The 26,850-nt window shown below is 25.7% G+C and overlaps 1 protein-coding gene, 2 long non-coding RNA genes and 1 pseudogene across 3 annotated transcripts; 1 reads left to right on the top strand and 3 right to left on the bottom strand.

Annotated features, from left to right (window-relative positions):
- Positions 1-435: 435 nt before the first annotated feature.
- Positions 436-897, bottom strand: LOC113557928 (putative nuclease HARBI1). The gene has a single exon (XM_026963464.1). It carries the CDS (start codon positions 895-897, stop codon positions 436-438), a length of 462 nt encoding a protein of 153 aa, XP_026819265.1.
- Positions 898-6,830: 5,933 nt separating this feature from the next.
- On the bottom strand, positions 6,831-13,823 carry LOC113556683 (annotated as a pseudogene).
- Positions 13,824-14,066: 243 nt separating this feature from the next.
- On the bottom strand, positions 14,067-15,674 carry LOC113558447. The gene is made up of 3 exons (XR_003405644.1): positions 15,523-15,674; positions 15,316-15,458; positions 14,067-15,058 (listed from the first exon to the last, which is right to left on the bottom strand). It is a non-coding gene; the product is annotated as an uncharacterized LOC113558447 (long non-coding RNA).
- A 5,225-nt stretch (positions 15,675-20,899) lies between these two features.
- On the top strand, positions 20,900-21,928 carry LOC113558878. The gene is made up of 3 exons (XR_003405724.1): positions 20,900-20,959; positions 21,088-21,186; positions 21,871-21,928. It is a non-coding gene; the product is annotated as an uncharacterized LOC113558878 (long non-coding RNA).
- Positions 21,929-26,850: the final 4,922 nt, after the last annotated feature.

The raw sequence follows: 26,850 nt of genomic DNA, 5'->3' as shown, positions 1-26,850 counted from the left end.
CCGATAAAAAACATAGCAATAAAATCATCCAAGACAGAGTTTTGGAATGAAATCAGCATAGAAATGAAACACATCAGGTTAGCTAATAAAATATAAAAATAAAATAAAATAATAATAATATATTATAATAAATATAATATAATAAATAATTTTAATTTTTACATGATGTATTTCTATATTAATGTATCTGTCATTAAAATTTTACAAAATGTTATAAAGCTTATAATTTTCCTTTTTTTGCCATGGAACTGAACCTATGTCTGAATTGAAATAATTCATGAACCATTGCTGCAGTGATGCTCTATTACTTGGTTTTGATTTAATTTGGCTTTGGGCAACCGTTCGAGTTGTTTGAAGTTGAAGTTCATTTGATTTCGGTTGGAACCCCTTCTTTATCTATTATTATGTGGTGTTGAATACAACACGCCTTTGTGATTATAGTAGCTTTTTCAGGAAAACTAGCATTTTATTTTCTAGAACATTAAAACGTTTCACAAGAATCCCAAATACACATTCTACAATTCTTCTGGCTCTTGATAAACGATAATTAAAAATTCTTTTTTCATTAGTTAAATTTCTTCTTGGAAAAGGTCTCATTAAGTTGGTTTGTAAAGGATATGCTTCGTCTACAACAAATACAAATGGAAACTCATCGTTAATTTGAGGGTCAATTTTTTTTGACTGCGGAATATTTAATTTATTGTTTTTTAATAATTTTTCAAAATTGGATTTTTTAAAAATACCACTATCACTATTTCGTCCATAATCACCGATATCTATAGCTATAAATTTAGCATTAGCATCAACGACAGCTTGAAGTACAATGGAATGAAACCCTTTATAATTATAATATTCTGAACCAGCATTAGGAGAGCATTGTATTAATATGTTTTCCATCAATCGCGCAAAGTTCACGAAAGTTCCATAGTTCTTCAAAAGCTTTTGCTGTTTTTATCCAATGTTCAGTTGTAGGTGGTGGCATATAATTAGAGCATAATATATCGCATATGGCACAACAAACGTCACTTATAATTTTTCCAATAACTGAAGCACCAAGACGAAAATGATAATGTAACCGTTTAAGTGGCCTCCAGAAGCTAAATAGATGAAAATAATTATTTATTCTATTATACTTATTTATTATAATAAATTTTATTTTACATTTTAGGAATTTTTAGCCATAAATAATTTATTTTTTTACGTCATTTTAAATTCTGAACAAAGTTATGAATATTTAATTTTACAAAGATGTTTATTTTTTATGTGTATATGTACACGATTACTAGTCGAAATAATGCTTCGATTTCAACTTTAAATATTTTCTTACTTGAAATTTCACCAAATTTTTATTGGCATAATCTATACATGGTATAATTAAATTAAATTTTTTTTATCAACGATGTTAAAAAAAATTTATTTGATAAAAATCAAATTGAGGACAACAATTTATATTTAGTAAAAATATTAAATAAATAAAAAAATCTAAATAGAATAAAAAGAGTTCGATTTTTTATTAAAATTGGATGTTTTTCATTAAATATAAATTTTTGTTTTCGACCCAGGCTTTTTATAACCAACATTTTTTTTTTTTTTTTTTTGATAAACTACATAAGATAAACACGATAAATTTTGTATTTAATTTTCAAATCTTAAAATTACAAACAGAAAATTTTTTATGAAATTTTAACTCAAAATAATTTGCAAATATTCATGATATTGATAATAATACTAACTTCAAACGCTAATAAAAAAAATGGGCTTTAGTATTATTATAATTTTAAATCACTATAAGGCTAACTTATAAGGAACTTTGTATTAAATTTTCAAGTATTTTGATTAACCAAAAATATTTTATCGATATTTATAAAAAAAATACTAAACAAAAACGAATATTTCAAATGCCTATAAATAACATTAAATTAAGCGAAATATTTTGAAAATTAAATTATGTTAAAAAAAATGCCAATCTAAAGAACTGTTAAAATTTTCAAGTATCTATGTTTTTACTTTTTGAATAAAAACAATTATTGAAAACCGTTAGAGGATAAACAGTTATCGCTACGTGATTTCGTAAAAAATTCAAATTCAAATGCTCATAATATTTTACTATAAGAGTTTCCTTCGAGTTTTTTCCATAGTTATTTGAAGGAAAACTTATAGAAAACTTAGTGTTGAATTTTGTAACCTTAGATATAAATTTGAAATTTTTATGAATTTTCAACTACAAAATTACTTGTAAATATTTTGTAAAAAATTGAACTTTAAATGCTTATAAAAAAAATTGTGACCAATGATTTTTGAATTTTTTTATAACTACAATAAGAAAAACTTATAAAAACCTTGTATTAAATTTTCAAATTTTTTTGGGCACCCAATATTCTTTTATTGACGTTTTAAAAAAAAAATACTCAGATAATTCGATAATTTCAGTTGTCTATAAATAGTTCAAAAATGTCAATATGATTGAAAATTTAACGGTGTATAGATAATGCTAATTTAAACATTTTGTGAAACTTTCAAGCATTTACAGTGATTCGTTTTTTGAGTTGCAACCATAAAAAAAAATTGATTTTGTTGAAAACTGTTTTTTGCATAAAAATTTCCGTTTTTCATTAGTTTTTATTTTTTGTTTTTCGGCTCTTTTCAACATTAACCCAAAGTACCAACTAGGTTCACTTCCCACGAGAAAAGATAATGAAATTCTAAGCATTTTCACTCTCCTAAAATTTGATGATAAATGCAAAAAAACAACACACATCATTATAAAACCAATATATTCATCGCTCCGCTCAATCTATACATTAACAGTTTTTGAGATTTTGATGCAGTTTGTCAAAAATTTAATGCATGTAACAATAATTAATTTAACATACATTTTCTAGTGGCAGAGTGTAAAAGTAAGTGGGCGTGTCTTCGTAATAGTTTTGCAAGTGCATTACGTGAAGAAAAATCAAAAAAATCTGGTTCTGCTGCTTCGAGAAAAAAAAGTGGTATTTATTCAAGGAAATGTCGTTTTTGTCAAGTTTTATGATGCAGCTCAAACAAACATTAAGTAATCTGAAGGCATCTGATGATGAAAGTGAGGCAACTTATACTAAGAAAAGTACAGAAAATGCAGATTTCAATGAGAGCATTAATGAAATTGAAAATGAAGGTACAAATACTACATCTTTAATTGACAGGCAAGACCTGGTATCTTCTGAATCTGTATTTAAAAAACCAAAAAAAAAACTCAAACTAAAAATTTGGCTGCGGAATAAGTTGCAGGGCCTATGATTGAATTTTTACGTTCAAAACAAATAAGTCAGTTGTTGAAGATGTTGATTTATTATTTTTAAAAGTCTTTACCTGATTTAAAAAAATTAAATGAAAAAAACCAGCACCAGTTTAAACATTTTGTGTTAACAACTTTAAACTTGTACATCGATAGTCAAGAAGCTCAAGAATCAGCAAATAATGATAAAGTATCATATGGTAGTACTACATCACATGTACCAGTACAGGAATTTCAAACTTACAACTATACTTTCAGCCCACCCGGATATTCATCATCAAATAGCTCATCATACTGACTACCTACTTATTAACTATTTTGAATACTTATTAAATTATTAATACTTATTATGTACATTTGTTTTACATTTATATCAGTTTAAAGTTTGATTAATAAATATTTCTAGTATATAATTATAGTATTATTATTTGAACTTACCTCAAGGTTACTAACAATTTTTCAGCAGGATCTATACTTTTACGAAAATTTGTGTCTTGTGATCTTATTGCAAACCAATTTCATTTAATATAAAGTCAAAAGTAGTTGAACTTATACGAGTGAAATTTTTAAATTTTAACTCATCTTTACGCAATTCAATCAAAAAATTCAAAATTGTATTATTTTCTGTACGTTTTTTATTTATTTCGTGTACCCAAATTTTACGTTTACGTTTATTTTCATTTATTCACTATTTAACAAAAATTGCTACAAAAGCAGTACAACATAATCTTCACGACTGGTGTACAAAAACAAAAATGAGTAGGAAATTATTTTGTCTTGTTTGGTTTTGTTTTGTCAGTGGGAATAAAATTTGTTCTGAGCTGTTTGAAATAATATGTTTCGACCAGTTCGGAACAGTTTTGCTCTTTTGGTGTGCGCCCGGCCGTAGGATTGAGCTGTCTCACTACACTACGAATTTTACTAAATTTTACTAGAAAAATATGAAATACCTATGTATAATATACGTATAAAAGCAATGAGTATGCACTTTTTGAGCTAAAATTGACAAAATATGCAAAATTTGCATTTTCAATTTTCAATTTTTTAACTCGCCATTATATAATTCACATTTCTAACTTAGTCTGCTATAAATTGAGAGCATACTGTACAATATACAATTCCTACAACTTCCAAGCCCTATTTATTAGTAATTTTTACCTAATAGTTATTATATTTTTAAAACAATAAAAATAATTTAAATAATTAAAAGAATTTGTATAAGCAATATAATATAACTATTATATATTAACACTTAACAATGTTCACAATGTTGTATAAATTAGTATGGCATAGGTTTTTGCTGATAATTTAAATATGAATAAAGTAATGGTTAGTTTATAGTCATATTATTTTAATTTTGATATTGATATAATATACTACTGTCTACATGTCTACTAGTATAATAAAATAAAATAATGGTTTACTTCAATATTTTATTCTCACTTTTAATTAAACAATTATAATTAAAAAAAAATTTAAAAGTATTTCCATTATTTGAATAAAAAATTGTTGACTAAGTATAGAAAAATTATACATTTATATAATAAATAAATTTATTGAATTTTGTCTTTGATTAGAATATTAATTTATGAAAGTTCCTGTAATAATTAATTTTATATAAACATTTTTTATAAATTGTAAGACTTATATTATATTATGTTATCAGCTGTTAACCTTTCAAAAGAGTATAATTATAAATTGTACATGAAAATTCTACTTATTATTTTATTTACTTAATTTACAAATTAATACAAAAAGTAAATTAATTTAAATTACTTTGTTTTATATTAACTGAATTTAATTAGTTAATTTATATAGCCTCGGAAATTCCTTTACAAACAATATAAAAAATTGTGTTTAAATTAAATATTTAATAAATAACTCGATGATACAATTTATTAAAACAGACATATCATTTAGTATCTAATAAACAACACCACCCATCGTATTGAACTTTTTTTTTACTTATTAGTTTTTATTATTAATTCAATTTTATATCATAAAAAGATGTAAACTTAGTAAAGAAAATAAAGCAATAAAAAGATTATTTAAAATAATTTTTACCATTTCTAAGGGGTCTGGTATGGAAGAAAAATCTCGGAAATGCAACTTTAAATAACCATACTTTTGAACTTTATAATAGGGAAATTCACAATTTATTTTAATAACAACGCAATTAACTGGGTTATTGTGGACATACAATTTTCTGCTATATTGTATGATTAAAACTGGAAAATTCATCTAGATAAAGTATTTGAATAAAAATTACTTTAATATTAGTTATTCATGTTGCAGTATATTAATAATGTGTTATTTATTTGAGATTTGCAATAGATAGATTGACAGATGTAAATCAAAGATTATGAATGTGCAATGTTTCCAATGATTTAAATGTTGATTGTTTTAAAAATTGAGAATTATGTAATGCAATAGTCAGGATCCAAATACACCTTTATACAACATAAACTATTAAAGTTATTGCATAATATGTAAATAATTAGTACTAAGAGGATGCCACACCTGCATGTGTTGTCTTTGTCTTCCAGATGTAAAATACTGCAAAAACTGATTTGCGCAGGAAAGAACGGTAATACTACAGTTACAAGTGTTAAAACTAAGAAACGACAGTTTAAACTTTGGCTGTGAAATATAATTTATAATTTTTAGATATCAGGGCTACAATAAAAGTTATTCAAGTTTGAAACAATAAGAACTTTTTTTCTGTAATTGATATAAAAAAAAAAATAATAAAATGATATTTCACAACTAAATGTCTTCTTATTTTATGGTGAATTTTGTTCCTTAGTTATGACTTTAGCTTTCTTGGTTCTTTTCCGCGCAAAACAATTTTTGTTATGTTTTACATTTTTAAGACAGAGACAACAAATGCAGGATGTAAAGTTATCTTATAAAATGTTACTGTCATAATAGTTTTTCTTGTTGTAGTTTATTCTTTGTATTAATTTTCTAAATATTTGCAGTAAAAGTTTTGACAGATTTTCCATGACCAATCAGATTCTAATATTTGGACAAGTTTTATCAGCAATATCAACTAAAAATAATTTTGGTAAAATTACATTTTAATCTTATAAGTAGTTATACAAAATATTAGATATCTACACAACCAAGTATACATTTATAATATTAGCAACTCAACAGTTTATCGTTACTAGGGAAGTACTTATTTTAGTACAATTAAATGAACAAATTTTTAGCTATGATGTACTATTTTTATTTTATGCAACAAATATCTCAGTTATTATAAATAATAAGACTATGAAATATGAATAGAAATAAAAAACTAATACAATTAAACATATTAATTATTTGGTAAAGCAATTTTTATGAACATTTTGTAAAAAGATAACAATTAATAATGACACTTAAATACACTAAACTAAAATACTATCCATATATAATCTTTTAAAAAGCAGATGTATGACATAAAATACACAGTCATTATTAACTTAAAGTATTAATGAAGTTTTAATGAGTTATTTAAAATGTAAAAGGTAACTAATACATAAAACAAAAAAGTTTAATTTGAGAACTATTATGAAATATATTTTGAATATTACGAAAGACTAAAAACAGCTAAGTAGGTGATAAGATTTAAATTAATTTTGTTTGTTGTAAATAACCATGTCAGACTCAACTTTAAAAACTGCAGCATCATTATCCATTAAACAATTTACAAATTGAGTATTACGGAATGCAGCTGCTGGTGTTAAAACATCCCTATAATACAACATAATATTTTAATAAAATTTCAAACTTTATTATTTTTAAATAAAATTTTATACCCTTTGAGAATATTATTTTGATCTTAAAAATAGTAGTTAATAATCAGAGTAGTCTTAAAGTATAGGCTCAAAAATTCTAAGGGTACCTAATTTATTTAAAAAATATTATAGTACTGATGAATGCTCACACATCACTCATACAGATTATAGACCAAAATATGCTTTCATTTCGCCTTCAAAAGGAATAAAATATTCAAGTGATTTAATGAAAATAATTTATTTAAACTACTGTAGATAGCAGTGTTTCCCAACCTTTTTATAATGACGACCCTTAAAATTACTCCTTGTTGATTACGCAACCCACCTCCACTAAAAAAATGTAATTGTATATATATTTCTGTGTAAGTTTATTCAGTCGCGACCCATAGGCTGGAAAACACTGTTGTATAGTGTATATTAATTATTATTTATTAAATTATATACGATCAATGAAAAGCAACGATTTATTCATAATACTAATTATATACTAGCATCCTGAGTAGAATACCAATTTTTTGGTTTATTACCCAGGTTAGTTCTTATTTTTCAAAGAGTAAAATTAATATTATTCATTATACTCATACTAATAAATTCATATAAAAGTATTAATAAAACAGGTATTTAATAATTTGGATATTGTTTTTCATTGAGTGTAGACTAACTCTATTTGAATAGCTAATAGATCCGTTTTATTGTACTCCTATATATAGATGCTGATTACAGAATACATTTAGTTTCTTCATAAATTTGATATAGCCTGCTTTAACATTTATTTAAATGACAAATTTAAATAAAATATTAATTATTTTATGTATTCAAATAATATGTATTACACTTTTATTAAACTACTAAAAGTATTAATTTTATAATTCAATAATTATTTAAGGTTGGGCTTGCATAACTTTAAGGCAGTTCTGCTAATGATAATTGGATTAACTTACCCTAATAAGGAGAATTCTAAGAGGTTCAAATATGGCCAAGATTGATAGTAATAAAAATAATAGTATAGCAAAGATAGCTGGTAATAAACCACTCATAACCCTATAATTTCGAACATGAAAATTATAAGGTAAATCTTCTATGGTTTTGGCATGATGTATTGACCTAGCAACAACAGCTTCATCAGGTTCTAGAAAAGCTAAACACCAATCTATGGTGTTACTTGCATACTTATTTGCTGTCTATGCAATATCCTAAAATTTAAAATGTACAAGTTAAAATTAATTATTTAAAATTCATTCTCATACTTAAATAACAAAATATTTTTACAACTTGAACAAGGTATATTTCTAGGGCAGTGTATGTTAAGTGGTATACTCTATTCTAAATAAGTTTGGAAAAACTTATGTGGCCGACACCCAGTTCGAGTGCTGCAATTGGTCAGAATATATATCATAACACATGGTCATCACGCCGCTTAACTACATTTCTATGAACTACAACACATTCACATTCTCATTCTTTCCAAACTTATTTGGAATATAGTAGAGACAATATTGAAAGACTATTCCTTAAAAATATTACATAATAGCCTAAGTTAATCATTAAGATTGAGGAGATTATACAAGAGGATTTAATTAATAACTGCTTGATGTTTCGTCTTCACATAACATAATATATAGTATATAAATAAAATGTTATAATCAGAATAATCTATTTAACTATTATTATAAGCATGAAAGTAGATTGACCTAATATTAAATTAAACGGTAAGAATAAAATCTAGCTCACTTAGTTTATTTTATTTTGAACACTGAGACAAAAATTACATCTAATTGTTTGTTAATACAATGTAATAAAAGTATCATTATAATATTATAATAATTTTACTAAAATATTTAATATATTATACCAGTGGTTAACAACCTTTCTGGTCTCACGGGACACATTCACAATTAAAAAGTTTGTGAGCCTAACAAAAATAAAAATGTTGTATCCATAACTAGTGATGGGTAAATATATTTTGGTATATCCCCTTGTTATTTACCCGGTATTTTGGGTAATTACTTCAAACAAAAATAATTTAATAACATTTTGTTCATACACAAACAACTATAAACAGTATGGTGATTCAAGTCAAAATACCTATATTTAATTAAATATGTTTTATGTGAAAAGTTGACAAGATAATATTTTTCAAAAAATACAGAAAAAAATATAATATTCATAAACTCACTATTGTCATCATATTGTCTAAAAGAAAATATAAAATACATATTAATATATAAAAAAAATAAATAAACAATATTAATAAAGTAATAAAAAAATGTATTTGTTTAACCAGAATTCAAATATGAAATAAAACATAACAAAATGTAAAATGCATAATAAACAAATAAAAATTTCTTACCCTTTGGGAATTTACCCACAGCCCATCCACTACTCATAATTATCCACTATGAAAAAAAAAACAATCTAAAACTTTAAAATAATGAAATGTATAAAAAAATGTTGTCATTTTTAAAATTTAAAGCAGGCCGTATACAATAGAGGAGCAGACCGCCAGTTGCTAACCACTGTTATACTATTAAAAGAAAAAAAATACTTCTAAAATAAAAACTATGTTTTATTTTTATACTTTTTCACATATAATACCAGTTTTGTACTTGAACAATTAACCGGAACTCTGTTAATTTTTATATAATTTAACAAATATAAAGATGTTGTAAAATGATACATACTTGAAAATATTTGGCTTCAATCGAGTCACTTCCATTAACTTATTCAACAGATTTCGGTAGTATAATCGTTGTTTTCTAGTAGCCAAAGCAGTACAACACTTATCCAAACACTTTCATGGATTAATCCAGTCTAAAATACAATCATAGCTTATTAGGGTTAGCAATTAAAAATGCTACTTTATTAAATTAGCTTTTTGCATAAAATTTGAATACTTATATAATGAAATTTAATATTAACAACCAATATTAGCAAAACTTCAAAAACTAAAAAATGGATATATAATATCTTAGTTATAACATATTAATGTGCAGTAATGAAGCTGAAAGTTAGTTTTTAAGTAATTAGATCAATTTATGAAAAAAATAATATTATTATACATTTATTTTATTTGATATCAATAAATATTGCTGAGTCTTATTGATTTAAATTAATTATTAAACATTTATCATTATTTATATTATCAATTAAAAATGTATTATTATTATCTTCTATATATAATGATAATTTTGTTAGTGTATTATAAAAAAACAGTTTTTACTACTTATTCTAATAAAAATATGCTATTCACTATAGTAAATGCAAATGAACTCAGATACATTTTTATGTATATGTCAACATTCTTCAATTCACCTAAAATTAAAACGCAATTAATAAACAAATAAAAATAAAATTCAGATAAGTATATATAAATATATATGCTACGGTCAAGGTAGGAAATCTGGGCATTGTTATACAATGTTTGAATATTTTGGGAAATGTTACAATCACAGTAGATTATAATCTACCGTGGTTATAATGATCATTTTAATACTCAAATTGTTCATACATTGGCCGGGAATTTATGAGATTGTCCGGGCAAAGTGTATCTTCCCCGGATTCAAGTGAGCAAGCAAAGTAAATTAGATTCAGCGCACTGTACATATTTATATTGAATAGCACTTATACATAACAATGACACTAGAAAACTATACTGAGATATTTTATTTGTATGTGACACTCATAACAAATAACAAGAACTGATCCGCAATCTTCACAATAAAGTAATCACCTTAGTATATTGCATGAACACTATTGCTATTCACGATATGCAAAGAGGTGTTTATCTAGGCTAATGAGGTACCACCAGTACAAATTTTTTTAAGAAATGAAGTGACAAGAAAACTTCTAAATTAGGTGGTCAATAGTATGATAGGTATACTTGCAATACATAATGTAAGACCAACCGGTGTAAATATAAAAAATCTGGCCGACTTAGTAATTCAAAGTACCACAATAGTGGTGTATGTAGTAATAAATTAAGTAAAATAATGCTATTTTTATGTGTCATGTGATTATTATTTTTTAGTAATAATAAAATAAAATAATTATAATTAAAAAAAAAAAAGTATTCATTTTAATCATGTCAAACCACTTTTAGATTATTATTAACTCTTCAGTTGTATGTACCTAACTGGAAACCTAATAGGTTTAAAAACTTATACTTGAAGCGTCTATTTTAGGTTTTTTTTATGATTATCTAAGTACCCTGTAAGATTTTTTATTCAATTTTTAACTTATAGTGTCCAGACAAGGTTAACGTATTTCAACTTTGCCTTTGAACCTCAGGCACTGTGCACAATGCCCGTCTCCCTACTTTGTCCATAACATATATTTTTTAATGTCTATTAACTATAAATATACCATTGAAATGATTGTATAAAAATTCCACACCAAGGCCAGCAGGTACACTCTTAATACCAAGTGCACTAACAATTATTGAATTATTCTCTTCAGCTTGTTTATTATATAAATATGCCATTTTCTCCATAAACTATAGTTAAAAATGTATTATATAACTGAATACAAACAAAATTTACAAAAATTAAAATAATATTTTCTAAATACATTTTTATTTTTATAATTGTTCATTTACAAACATGCAATAATATAACAAAAACAATTAATATTTAACATACTTTTAAAAATACACACACAAAAAAAAAAATGATAGATACTTTAGAATCCCGATATAAAAATAACAATTTATCTAAATTTAACAACCTATACATCATTACATCACTTACTAATGGTTCACCAGTTACATCAACATAATGAGTAGATGTTAAAACACAAGATTTGACTACAACTTCTCCATATATATATAGTATGGTGAAATACAGTTTATAACCACAGAAGTTTTTTGAGCCATTATCATTACAGTTGTAATATCGTATACAGTGTCATAAATAATATCAATTATTTTATCTTCATAACCATCTATATAATATTTAATAAATACATCAAAAATACTAAACATAAGTAATAAAATCTATTTCTATAGTATTATATTTCTAGATCTATAGGCTGTAATGCTCAGCATTAATATTTCATCAAACAATAAATTATTTTATGTATATTCAAGTCCATAAAAAAAATAAAAATACAATTACATTTTATACTCTGATATTAAAATAACATTACTGGAGACAGTGCTTAACATCATTTATAGAAACGAAAAACACCATTGTTGTTTTAAAAGTTAAAAATTCAAACATTACACAATGGTTTTTAACGTTCCTTAAAAAATGAAAGCTGTTATCTGTAAATCCTAAATTGAATAATTATTTTATAGTAATGGATATTATAAAATAAGAAAACTTACCAAGAGTTATATACAACTTATCCAATATATTTTTAATTTATCAATGTTACGCCTAGCAATAGCCCATGTTAAATTGTATGTTTGAGAAAGGTGATCCATTTCCATAACAACATGTTTTCCAGTATATCCTGAAGCTCCAAAAATGATTATATCATATTTGCGTTTTGATTTTGTATCAATAATATGTTCGTTGGCCGGATTTTGTTTGACAGTAATTTCTTGGTTGAGTATTTTGACAACCATTTTTGATGCTTGTTCTTACGTTGGGATCCTATTACAATAAAGATAATACAGTATTTTATTAACACATTCAAGTATTTCAAGTTATAGTATATATTATAAAGCAATAATGAAACTATTACTATATTGACATAATGCAATAAACATTTAGGTTAGAATTACTCTTTACTTTATAGTAGCGACTAGCTCGTTGAAATCATTTTAACCAAACAATATTAGTTAATTTGACAATTAATAAGAAAATTTTGAACATAGGAATACGGTGATAGTCGAGGTGATAGTGGAAGTACATTAGTACAATAGTACATCCCAACTGAATAAACTACATTGCTGGAATAGGAGGTAGAGAAGGGGCCATTGTCAAGAATTCTATCATCCATAGCTAGCACAACTCCAAAAAATGAAATAATATATTTATCTCTATACAAAATACTCGTGATACGATTCGGAGTCTTGGACTAGACACTCGAGGACATATTGTCATTATAGATCTACCCACGTGTGTACAATTGCCCAAAGAGACAGACCGAAACAGCATATGACGTTTTTGTCGTAACCTAGCGGAATAAGCCATTATTTCGTTAATGGCCCGATCATGTGGTACTCACCTCGGACAATGACACGCAGTAAGATGGTAAGATTAAAATATGACGACCGCAGAAATTAAGTCTGCGAGACTGTATCGATCCAAGACCTCTAGGCAAACTGGTAGGAAACGAAATGATAAACGAAACCATTAGGTTAAGAAATAACAAAAACGTCGAAAACGATGCCGCCACACTGGTAATCGACAAGTTGTTGAGTGGAGTGGATTGCGCGTGTGTAAGCGAGTTTAGCGGGGATGACGCTTGTTGGTGTCTCCCATCCGCCCAAAAACACCAATTGGCGGTTATGGTGCGTACTGCTTGACGTGTCCTAACTGTGTAGATAATATAAATTATAGATAAATATGCACCTCCATAAAAATAATTATATTGTGCCGGTTACCAGCATATCTGTTATCAACAGCATGAACCACAACAAGTAAACATAACCGGCTTAAACAATATATATTGCCCGAACCTTGATTGTTCAGTGATAAAATCAATTCACCGTGGTTTGATGCATTTGTTCTAAGTGTTAACACTACTATTACCACTTGAATTTAAATATTATAATAATCATTAATATAACGAAATCATAAAATCGAATAATGTAATAAAAGTAATTATTGTAATATGGCGCTCAATAATGAATAATAACAAAAATAATAAAATGTAATGAAGATGATCAAGACTTATAGCATTTGCATTACCATCATAAATAGTCGATAGATATGGTAAAGCATAACACTATAGCAGGAATAAACAAATACTTTTCATAGTGCGCAAAATTCAAATTTTAAATTTTATTTTGCATATTATATTAACATATTTTTACATATTGACGCACATTTGCGATTTTTAATAATTGCTATAATTATTTATAGATGAAAATTGTTAAACATGATATTATATGATAATTTGACTTATATTACAAATCCATATTTTTAATTGCTTATAAAACAAACAAATATTAAACGTTAACACTGACAGAGGGTGTAAGCGTCGCCGTACTGAAGAAGACGGCCGATCCACCATGAGGAAAAACTAGTTGGTCGTTTGCCATTGATCGCGTCCCTGCTTACCGTAACAGAGCGTTATTTACACAGCTTTTGCTGTATTTGTGTATTTGTTGTTCATTTAATAAAGATTTTTGTTGTTATAAACTAATTATTTTACGCCGATATTAACACAAGTGTCTTGAACCTTGACTACGAGACTAAGGATATGATTTTAATTTATCATTTTTAACTATTATGTTTCATTTAACTTGATATTTTTACTTCATAAAATCTAAATCATGATTTTATAATTTAATTTTGACGAATAACACAATTTCATAATTTTTTCATATTGAAAAGGAGCAAATTTCAGTTCATATACAAATGCATTCTGTGGTTTAACTCATTTTACATTTTAATTCTTCAATACATTCTGGTACTTGTAGTATTTTTATGGTTTATCATAATTATTATTTCTTATCATTTTTTCCATTATATTTATATCTCATATAATTTTGTAGTTTTACATTCGTATTTGTATTTAAGTTTTAACAGTAAATTATTTTCAAGTATTTTGTAACAAAAATGAAGTTTGTCTGTTAGTTTTTGTTTTCATGTTTTCATTTCTGAATTATTCAGTATTATCCATTGTCATATAAAGATTTTCGTACTTATTATTTTTTGTCATTCGTACTATAAATTATATTCAATTGCCATTAAACGTACAATGCATAAAACCATTATTATTATCAGTATCTCCTAGTTCATTTTCAACATTAGATGTTGATACTTTCCAAAAGTAGTATGAATGCAAATTCCTGTCTCAGCATACCTTAAGTGATCTGCTGTATTGGCGTCTGAAAAAATGTAGTCAGTTAAATATATTTAATAGTTGGAGAATAACTTGAGAATACAGTGTTTAATAAGCAGTTATATGTATGAATTTGTAATAATAATCAAAATAATCATATAAAACCATGTGTTATAGTGTTGATGAAGTATCGGCTAAAATTAAATAAATGAAAGTTAATAATGGAAAATTATAATTATTTTTTTAATGTGATAAACTTTTTGTTACATTACTATTAAGTTACTATTAATTAAATTCAGTCACCATTAAAGATATATTGCATAAAACCATTATTATTATCAGTATCTTCTAGTCCATATTCAATATAAAATGTTGATACTTTCCAAATGTAGTATGAATGTGAATTCCTGCCTCAGCATGCCTTGAGTGATCTGCTCTACTGCTGTCTGAAAAAATGTAGTCAGTTAAATATGTATAACGGTTGGATGATAAAATGTCACTACTACATACTATAAGGAGAACGAAAATGTTTATATGACAACTTCTACGTGAACAACACTGAATAATTCAAAAATGGAAACAATCAAAACAAAAACTAACAGAAAAACTTCATTTTTATTACAAAATAATTGAAAACAATTTACAGTTGAATCTTAAATACAAATACGAATGTGGAACTGTAAAAAGATATGAACTTGAAGCATTTAACAAATGATAAGAAATAATAATTATGATAAGCCATAATAGATTATACAAATCTACCAGAATGTCTTGTAGGATTTAAACGTAAAACAAGTGTAACTAAAAAATACACTTGTACAATAACTGAAAATTGCTTCAGAAATAATATACTAAAAAACAAAGAAAAAGTACGATCAAAAAGAACTACAAGTAAATGTAAAAATTGGCGACTAAGTATGGGTAAAAAACCACCAACAGAAGGGAAAGTTAGGACCAAAATGGGTGGGCCCTTACAATGTAATACAATTAAATAATAACGAAAATATAAAAATTCAACGAGGCAGAAAGGAAATAAAATCACACAAAAATGAAATAAAACTTGCAAATTAAAATTCAATAATTCATAACACACAATGCAAATATAATAATTACTCATAAATTTGTTTATTAAAATATTCAAAGCCGTATTACTTAATTTTGTTTTTCCAATTTTCTTACATTTTTTTTTCTTCTCATTTTCAGAATTATTTTTGGAAACCGATGGCAAATTCATTCAATCTAACTCCAATATACAACCCATTAGGAATCTATTTTCACACAATAAACAATTTACGCATATACAACTCACTGGCGCTTCTTAACCTATATTAATATTACAAACTATAATGAAAAATACAATAAAATCGGTAACATGATAAAAGATTTTGAAGAGTCCTGTGAAATGAATAAAGCCCTTGAGATACAACAACTTTGTTCCCAATATAATTACCAAGCATATAACTTTTTATCAGAAATTAGTAGTAATAAAGAAAATGTAATGAAAATTATAGATCAACCAAAAAATAATAGCCGTACCAAGAGAGGACTTATCAATTTAGTTGGGAGAGTATCTAACGTCCTATTCGGTGTATATGACGACACCAACGCAGAATATTTTTATAGTAAAATAAGAGATATTGAAATTTCAAATTCACACGTTTCTAATTTATCTGATGCACGAATACAAATTATGCAATCAATTATATCAAACGTAAACTTATCGCTATTAGAAATAAATAAAAATGAAATTAATTTAGCTGACAAGTACAGTTATCTACTTCATGAATTGCAAACAGAGATAGCTACAATAGGTATCTTAAATTTTAAAACAGCACTAGAAGAAAGAATATCATTATTAAATATAATTTTAACACAATACGCATTTAAAACAGAAAATTTACTAAATATAATAAATATGGCCCTACATTGTTTCATTCACTCCAGTATATTAGATACAAATACCCTTAAAAACCAGTTAAAAGATATTAAAACAGAATTACCCATAGGAGAAAGCATACTAATAGATTTAGATAATTCAGGAATATCAGAATTGTTAAGACTAATAACAACTAACATAGTATATATAGAAAATGTATTAATTTTCGTCATAGAAATACCTTTAGTTAACAATTATGAATTTATATTATATAAAAACATATTTTTACCTGTTAACATATACGATAACGACTATGTAATGATAGCTCCAAAATCTGATTATATAGCTAAAGATAAATCTAGATTATATTATTTAGAATTAAGCGAATTACAAGTATCAAAATGTAAACAAATGATGAATACATTATTATGTACTTATGATCAACAGTTACATCATTTGGATGAATCTTGTGAAGTAACAATATTAAGAAAGCCAGGTATATTGCCTAATTTGTGTAACTTAAAAAGTTTTAATTTTAATTTTAATAAATAGCATAGGTTAGATAATACAAATTCTTGAATATATGTTATGATTAGGGATAGTAATATTAAAAGTATAAATAATTCAGAAACAATAGTTGTAAGAATAACTGGCACTGGCATTTTAAATTTATACAATCAATGTGAAACCAATACTTGATGATGGGACATTATTAATAGCAAAAAGAAAAATAACTACTAAAATGTACAAAGACTTTGTCCCACAACTTGAGGTTTCAACTGGAAAACTAAATTAAACATTACAAATACAATTTAAAATAATTAAAAGTATTCCAGATAAAGGTAATTCTAAAGTAAAAAAAATTTATTCAAAATAATAGAATATTCCAAATCACTAGAAGAATTAAAAAAAACAATTTACAATTAACAATTGAAACTTAAATACAAATACGAATGTAAAACTGTAAAAAGATATGAACTTTAAGCATTTAACAAAAGATAAAAAATAATAATTATGATAAGCCATATTAGAAAGTACAAAACTACCAGAATGTCTCGTAGAAACTAATTGCAAAATAAGTGTAACAAAAAAATACACTTGTACAATAACTGAGTATTGACTTAAATGAAATACATAAAAGTTAACAATGGAATATTAGAATCATTTTCTGAATCTAATGGACAGGGTATCTTGACAGTAACATTGTAAACCACTGCTATTAATTGACTATAAAATAAATTCAATAACCATTATACTTACAGTGCATATAACCATAATTAAAATCAGAATCTTCTTGTCCAGTTTCAACATGGGATGTTGGACGTAAGATGATGATACTTTCCCAAGTAGAAGATATTTGTTTTCCTGTCCCTGCATGCCTTAAGTTAATTGCTTTTCTGCCGTCTAAAAATGTTAAGTCAGTTATATATCTATAATGGTTAAGGAATATCTTGAGAATAAAGTGTTATATAAGCAATTAAACGTGTGCATTTTTAATATTTGTAAAAATTATCATATAAAAAGAAAAGGTAGTCTTTATGAAGTGTTAGCTTCAATGAAATACATGAAAGTTAAAAATGGATAATAAGTATGATTTTCCTTATCTAATAGTCTAGGTTTTATGAGACTAACATGAAAACAATGTATACTATAAGCAGTTAAAAATATGAATTTTTTATATACATCGAAAATTAACATATAAAATCATGTTTTTAAGTGTTTATGAGGTCCAAGATTTAATGAAATACATGAAAATTGTCAATGGGAAATAAGAACGATTTTCCTGATCAGTAGTCTAGGTTTCAAGATACTAACATGAGAATTGAGTATTTTGTAAGCAATTAAAAAAATGAATTTGTAAAATACGCCAAATTTTCCATATAAAAACATGTTTTATAATGTTTATGAAGTATTGGCTTAAATGTAATGTATGACAGTAATTAATGCTAAATAAGAAACATATTATCTAAATAGTGGTTAAGGTTTCAAGATATTAACATGAGAATTTAGTATTTTATAAGCAATTAAAAAAATAGGAATTAATAATATACGTCAAAATTATTATATAAAAACATGTTTTATAGTGTTTATGAGGTATCAGCTTAAATAAAATACTTGGAAGTTAATAATCCTAAATAAGAATAATTTACTGAATTCATTGGTCTTGGTTTCATGATACTATTTTTTTGTTTCACTAATATTAAGTTGCTACCAATTATGTTCAATAACCATTACACACACATTGCATAAATCCAATATTATTATCAATATCTTCTAGTGTATTTTCAAAATAAGATGTTGATACTTTTCCAAAGTGGTATAAATGCAAATTCCTGTCTCAGCAAGCCTTGGGTGAACTGCTGCACTGCAATCAGCAAAAAATGTAGTCAGTTAAATATGTAAAATTGGTGGAGAATTAATTGAGAAATGAGTGTTTCATAAGCAGTTCAAAATATGAATTTATAACACAAGTCAAAATTATCATTTAAAAGCATGTTTTATAATGTTTATGAAGTATCAGCATCAATCAAATTTTTTGAATTTGAGTTTTTGTTTAATCTTTTCGAAATTTGAGTGCTGACTCATAAATGCCACGACGAGTTTGAAAGGTTAATAAAGGTTAAAAAATCGAATGGATTGTTTTTTCGTACACGCATAATTTTCTGTATGGTACCTATACCACCGTATAACGATTTAACGAAGTATCTTTTTGAACTTTGTTTTTTTACACGTTTTATGTTTGTTAAGGTTTCAACGTTTAGCAATTACGCCAACAGCATAAAAAATAGTTTATATATAAATAGTTTTTCATCAAATCATATAGAGAATACATCTATTTAATGTTTATAGTGTTTATATCCCTCGTTTAGCGTTAAGAATTTAATATGTACCTAAGCGATTTCGTTGTTTATACGAGATACGACCATCATTTTTAAAATGTACGACGCAGTCAGTAGATTACTTCTGATCACTTCAGACTCAAATCTGCTCGAATACAACATTTCATTTATTATTTATTAGTTTTAATTATATGTGTATATTTAATATGCAATATATTAGTATGATTGGTAGTAATTTGTTTTGAATTTCACAATATAACTTCGGTAATATTTATAGGAGATAAAGATTTACATTTTATGGACATCGATCATAAAAAATAAATTATTATGATTTATTTACATTGTTAAGTATTCAAATAATGAATCGTTATATGTATAAGATATATATAACATACAAGACCGTTAAGTTCAATTAGTTAACCAGTGGACTGTACAGTCCGGAGAATATTTATGCATAATAAATGCTTACCTGCAACTATCTAAACACTTAAATAATACATACATCTATAGTTTAATGTTATTACTTTTTGACTTTTGTCTTACTAGTTACTATGTATCTATATTAAGACTCATGATATTTATACAACTGCCTGCTTAATTTACAAAGTACACAATATTATTGGAAATTTATTTCATTATATTATGCTCAGTTAATCAGTTTTGAAATTGTATTTGTTTCTGAAAATATTATAATATTAAACATTTTTGAATTCGGCGGCCAGAGATAAAATCTAATAAGTTGAATATTCTAATCCGAATTGATATGATGTTTTTCATCCATGATTGTGGTTTAGTGATATAAAACATTGTTTATCTATTGATATAATCGTTTGTATTTACTGTCTGATTTATGTTTCATATCTTTTTGCAGTTTTATATTCGTATTTGTATTTAAATTTCAACTTTAAATTGTTTTCAAGTATTTTGAAATAGGAATGAAGTTTGTCTGTTAGTTTTTGTTTGATTATTTCCATTTATGAATTATTCACCGTTGTCCACGTACTAGTTGTCATAAACAGACTTTCGATCTCTTTATGGTGTGTAGTAGTGACATTTTATCCTCCAACCATTATACATATTTAACCGACAATTTTTTTTTAGATGGCAGTACAGCAGATCACTCAAGGATTGCTAAGACATGAATTAACGTTTTAAACACTTGACAAAGTTACAACATCCTACGTTGAAAATGGACTAGACGATACTGACAATAATAATGGTTTTATGCAAAGTACGAGTAATGGGTATAGAATATAATTGTGATTCAATTAATAGTAGTGTTACTAAAAGTCATGTAACCTTGACCATTAGATTAAGTAATGATGCTTATTTACCATTATTAACTTTCATATTTTTCAGATTGCAGTGCAACAGATCACTCAACGGTTGCTGAGCATGAATTAACATTTTTAGCGCTTGGAATAGTTTCAACATCCTATGTTTAATATGGATTAGAAGGTATTAATATTAATAATGGTGTTTTGCACGGTACGTGTAATGTTAAATGAATGTAATTGATAGCAACATAATAGAAGTGTAACAAAAAGTTAGTGTTATAAAACCCTTACCATTAGATTAAGTAAATGATTCTTATTTAGCATTATTACCTTCCATGTATTTGATTGATGCTGATACTTCATAAACATTATAAAACATGTTTTTATATTGTAAATTTGGCGTATTTTACAAATTCATTTTTTTAATTGCTTATAAAATACTCAATTCTCATGTTAGTATCTTTAAACCTTGACCACTAGATTAAGAAATTGGTTCTAATTTAGGATTTATAAATATCATACATTTCATTTATGCCAATGTTTCATAAACTCTATAAAACTTGTTTTTATATGATAATTTTGGAGTATATTACAAATTCAAATTTTTTATGGCTTATGAAACACTCAATTCTCAATTAATTGACATGAAACCAACACCATTGAATTAAGTAAATGATTCTTATTTAACTTCATTATTTTCCAGGTATTTCATTGATGCTGATACTTCATAAACACTATAAACATGCTTTTAAATGACAATTTTGACTCGTGTTATAAATTCATATTTTTAACTGCTTATGAAACACTCAATTCTCAATTAATTCTCCACTAATTTTACATATTTAACTGACTACATTTCTTTCAGATTGCAGTGCAGCAGTTCACCCAAGGCTTGCTGAGACAGGAATTTGCATTCATACCACTTTGGGAAAGTATCAACATCTTATTTTGAAAAAAAACTAGAAGATATTGATAATAATATTGGATTTATTCAATGTGTGTGGAATGGTTATTGAATATAATTGATAGCAAATTAATACTAGTGAAACAAAAAATTAGTATCATGAAACCAAGACCAATGAATTAAGTAAATGATTCTTATTTAGCATTATTAACTTCCATGTATTTTTGTTGATGCTGATACTTCATAAACACTATAAAACATGTTTTTATATGATAATTTTAACGAAAATTACAAATTCAAATTTTTTATGGCTTATGAAATACTGAATTCTCAATTTAGTGTCTTGAAACTTTGACCACTAGAAAGAGAATATGTTTCTTAATTGGCATTAATTACTTTCATACATTTCATTTAAGCCATTACTTCATAAACACTATAAAACATGTTTTTATATTGTAAATTTGGCGTATTTTACAAATTCATTTTTTTAATTGCTTATAAAATACTCAATTCTCATGTTAGTATCTTGAAATCTTGACCACTAGAAAGAGAAATTGGATCTGATTTAGCATTAATTACTTTCATACATTTCATTTAAGCCAATACTTCATAAACACTATAAAACATGTTTTTATATTGTAAATTTGGCGTATTTTACAAATTCATTTTTTTAATTGCTTATAAAATACTCAATTATCATGTTAGTATCTTTAAACCTTCACCACTAGATTAAGAAATTGGTTCTAATTTAGGATTTATAAATATCATACATTTCATTTATGCCAATGTTTCATAAACTCTATAAAACTTGTTTTTATATGATAATTTTGGAGTATATTACAAATTCAAATTTTTTATGGCTTATGAAACACTCAATTCTTAATAAATTGACATGAAACCAACACCATTGAATTAAGTAAATGATTCTTATTTAGCATTATTAACTTTCATGTATTTCATTGATGCTGATACTTCATAAACACTATAAACATGCTTTTATATGATAATTTTGACTCGTGTTATAAATTCATTTTTTAAACTGCTTATGAAACACTCATTTCTCAATTAATTCTCAACCAATCTTACAAATTTAACTGACAACATTTTTTGCAGATTGCAGTGCAGCAGTTCACTCAAGGCTTGCTGAGACAGGAATTTGCATTTATACCACTTTGGAAAATATCAACATCTTATTTTGAAAATAAACTAGAAGATACTTATAATAACAATAATGGTCTTTTGCAAGGTACGTGTAATAATAACTGTATGTAATTGATAGCAACTTAATATTAGTGAAACAAAAAGTAAGTATCATGAAACCAAGACCAATGAATTAGGTAGATGATTCTCATTAAGCATTATTAATTCCATGGATTTCATTGATGCTGATACTTCATAAACACTATAAACATGCTTTTAAATGACAATTTTGACTCGTGTTTTAAATTCATATTTTTAACTGCTTATGAAACACTCAATTCTCAATTAATTCTCCACTAATTTTACATATTTAACTGACTACATTTCTTTCAGATTGCAGTGCAGCAGTTCACCCAAGGCTTGCTGAGACAGGAATTTGCATTCATACCACTTTGGGAAAGTATCAACATCTTATTTTGAAAAAAAACTAGAAGATATTGATAATAATATTGGATTTATTCAATGTGTGTGGAATGGTTATTGAATATAATTGATAGCAAATTAATACTAGTGAAACAAAAAATTAGTATCATGAAACCAAGACCAATGAATTAAGTAAATGATTCTTATTTAGCATTATTAACTTCCATGTATTTTTGTTGATGCTGATACTTCATAAACACTATAAAACATGTTTTTATATGATAATTTTAACGAAAATTACTAATTCAAATTTTTTATGGCTTATGAAATACTGAATTCTCAATTTAGTGTCTTGAAACTTTGACCACTAGAAAGAGAATATGTTTCTTAATTGGCATTAATTACTTTCATACATTTCATTTAAGCCAATACTTCATAAACACTATAAAACATGTTTTTATATTGTAAATTTGGCGTATTTTACAAATTCATTTTTTTAATTGCTTATAAAATACTCAATTCTCATGTTAGTATCTTGAAATCTTGACCACTAGAAAGAGAAATTGGATCTGATTTAGCATTAATTACTTTCATACATTTCATTTAAGCCAATACTTCATAAACACTATAAAACATGTTTTTATATTGTAAATTTGGCGTATTTTACAAATTCATTTTTTTAATTGCTTATAAAATACTCAATTATCATGTTAGTATCTTTAAACCTTCACCACTAGATTAAGAAATTGGTTCTAATTTAGGATTTATAAATATCATACATTTCATTTATGCCAATGTTTCATAAACTCTATAAAACTTGTTTTTATATGATAATTTTGGAGTATATTACAAATTCAAATTTTTTATGGCTTATGAAACACTCAATTCTCAATAAATTGACATGAAACCAACACCATTGAATTAAGTAAATGATTCTTATTTAGCATTATTAACTTTCATGTATTTCATTGATGCTGATACTTCATAAACACTATAAACATGCTTTTATATGATAATTTTGACTCGTGTTATAAATTCATTTTTTAAACTGCTTATGAAACACTCATTTCTCAATTAATTCTCAACCATTCTTACAAATTTAACTGACAACATTTTTTGCAGATTGCAGTGCAGCAGTTCACTCAAGGCTTGCTGAGACAGGAATTTGCATTTATACCACTTTGGAAAATATCAACATCTTATTTTGAAAATAAACTAGAAGATACTTATAATAACAATAATGGTCTTTTGCAAGGTACGTGTAATAATAACTGTATGTAATTGATAGCAACTTAATATTAGTGAAACAAAAAGTAAGTATCATGAAACCAAGACCAATGAATTAGGTAGATGATTCTCATTAAGCATTATTAATTCCATGGATTTCATTGATGCTGATACTTCATAAACACTATAAACATGCTTTTAAATGACAATTTTGACTCGTGTTATAAATTCATATTTTTAACTGCTTATGAAACACTCAATTCTCAATTAATTCTCCACTAATTTTACATATTTAACTGACTACATTTCTTTCAGATTGCAGTGCAGCAGTTCACCCAAGGCTTGCTGAGACAGGAATTTGCATTCATACCACTTTGGGAAAGTATCAACATCTTATTTTGAAAAAAAACTAGAAGATATTGATAATAATATTGGATTTATTCAATGTGTGTGGAATGGTTATTGAATATAATTGATAGCAAATTAATACTAGTGAAACAAAAAATTAGTATCATGAAACCAAGACCAATGAATTAAGTAAATGATTCTTATTTAGCATTATTAACTTCCATGTATTTTTGTTGATGCTGATACTTCATAAACACTATAAAACATGTTTTTATATGATAATTTTAACGAAAATTACAAATTCAAATTTTTTATGGCTTATGAAATACTGAATTCTCAATTTAGTGTCTTGAAACTTTGACCACTAGAAAGAGAATATGTTTCTTAATTGGCATTAATTACTTTCATACATTTCATTTAAGCCATTACTTCATAAACACTATAAAACATGTTTTTATATTGTAAATTTGGCGTATTTTACAAATTCATTTTTTTAATTGCTTATAAAATACTCAATTCTCATGTTAGTATCTTGAAATCTTGACCACTAGAAAGAGAAATTGGATCTGATTTAGCATTAATTACTTTCATACATTTCATTTAAGCCAATACTTCATAAACACTATAAAACATGTTTTTATATTGTAAATTTGGCGTATTTTACAAATTCATTTTTTTAATTGCTTATAAAATACTCAATTCTCATGTTAGTATCTTGAAATCTTGACCACTAGAAAGAGAAATTGGATCTGATTTAGCATTAATTACTTTCATACATTTCATTTAAGCCAATACTTCATAAACACTATAAAACATGTTTTTATATTGTAAATTTGGCGTATTTTACAAATTCATTTTTTTAATTGCTTATAAAATACTCAATTATCATGTTAGTATCTTTAAACCTTCACCACTAGATTAAGAAATTGGTTCTAATTTAGGATTTATAAATATCATACATTTCATTTATGCCAATGTTTCATAAACTCTATAAAACTTGTTTTTATATGATAATTTTGGAGTATATTACAAATTCAAATTTTTTATGGCTTATGAAACACTCAATTCTCAATAAATTGACATGAAACCAACACCATTGAATTAAGTAAATGATTCTTATTTAGCATTATTAACTTTCATGTATTTCATTGATGCTGATACTTCATAAACACTATAAACATGCTTTTATATGATAATTTTGACTCGTGTTATAAATTCATTTTTTAAACTGCTTATGAAACACTCATTTCTCAATTAATTCTCAACCAATCTTACAAATTTAACTGACAACATTTTTTGCAGATTGCAGTGCAGCAGTTCACTCAAGGCTTGCTGAGACAGGAATTTGCATTTATACCACTTTGGAAAATATCAACATCTTATTTTGAAAATAAACTAGAAGATACTTATAATAACAATAATGGTCTTTTGCAAGGTACGTGTAATAATAACTGTATGTAATTGATAGCAACTTAATATTAGTGAAACAAAAAGTAAGTATCATGAAACCAAGACCAATGAATTAGGTAGATGATTCTCATTAAGCATTATTAATTCCATGGATTTCATTGATGCTGATACTTCATAAACACTATAAACATGCTTTTAAATGACAATTTTGACTCGTGTTATAAATTCATATTTTTAACTGCTTATGAAACACTCAATTCTCAATTAATTCTCCACTAATTTTACATATTTAACTGACTACATTTCTTTCAGATTGCAGTGCAGCAGTTCACCCAAGGCTTGCTGAGACAGGAATTTGCATTCATACCACTTTGGGAAAGTATCAACATCTTA

The sequence above is a fragment of the Rhopalosiphum maidis genome, chromosome 3 (genome assembly GCF_003676215.2).
Source record: "Rhopalosiphum maidis isolate BTI-1 chromosome 3, ASM367621v3, whole genome shotgun sequence".
NCBI classification, from domain to species: domain Eukaryota; kingdom Metazoa; phylum Arthropoda; class Insecta; order Hemiptera; family Aphididae; genus Rhopalosiphum; species Rhopalosiphum maidis.
Note: the sequence above shows the minus strand (reverse complement) of the source record. Positions and strands in the feature narration are given on the sequence as shown.

Bases quoted from the DNA above. Each gene is read 5' to 3' on its own strand.
- LOC113557928 (XM_026963464.1), bottom strand. From the start codon at position 897: ATGGAAAACATATTAATACAATGCTCTCCTAATGCTGGTTCAGAATAT.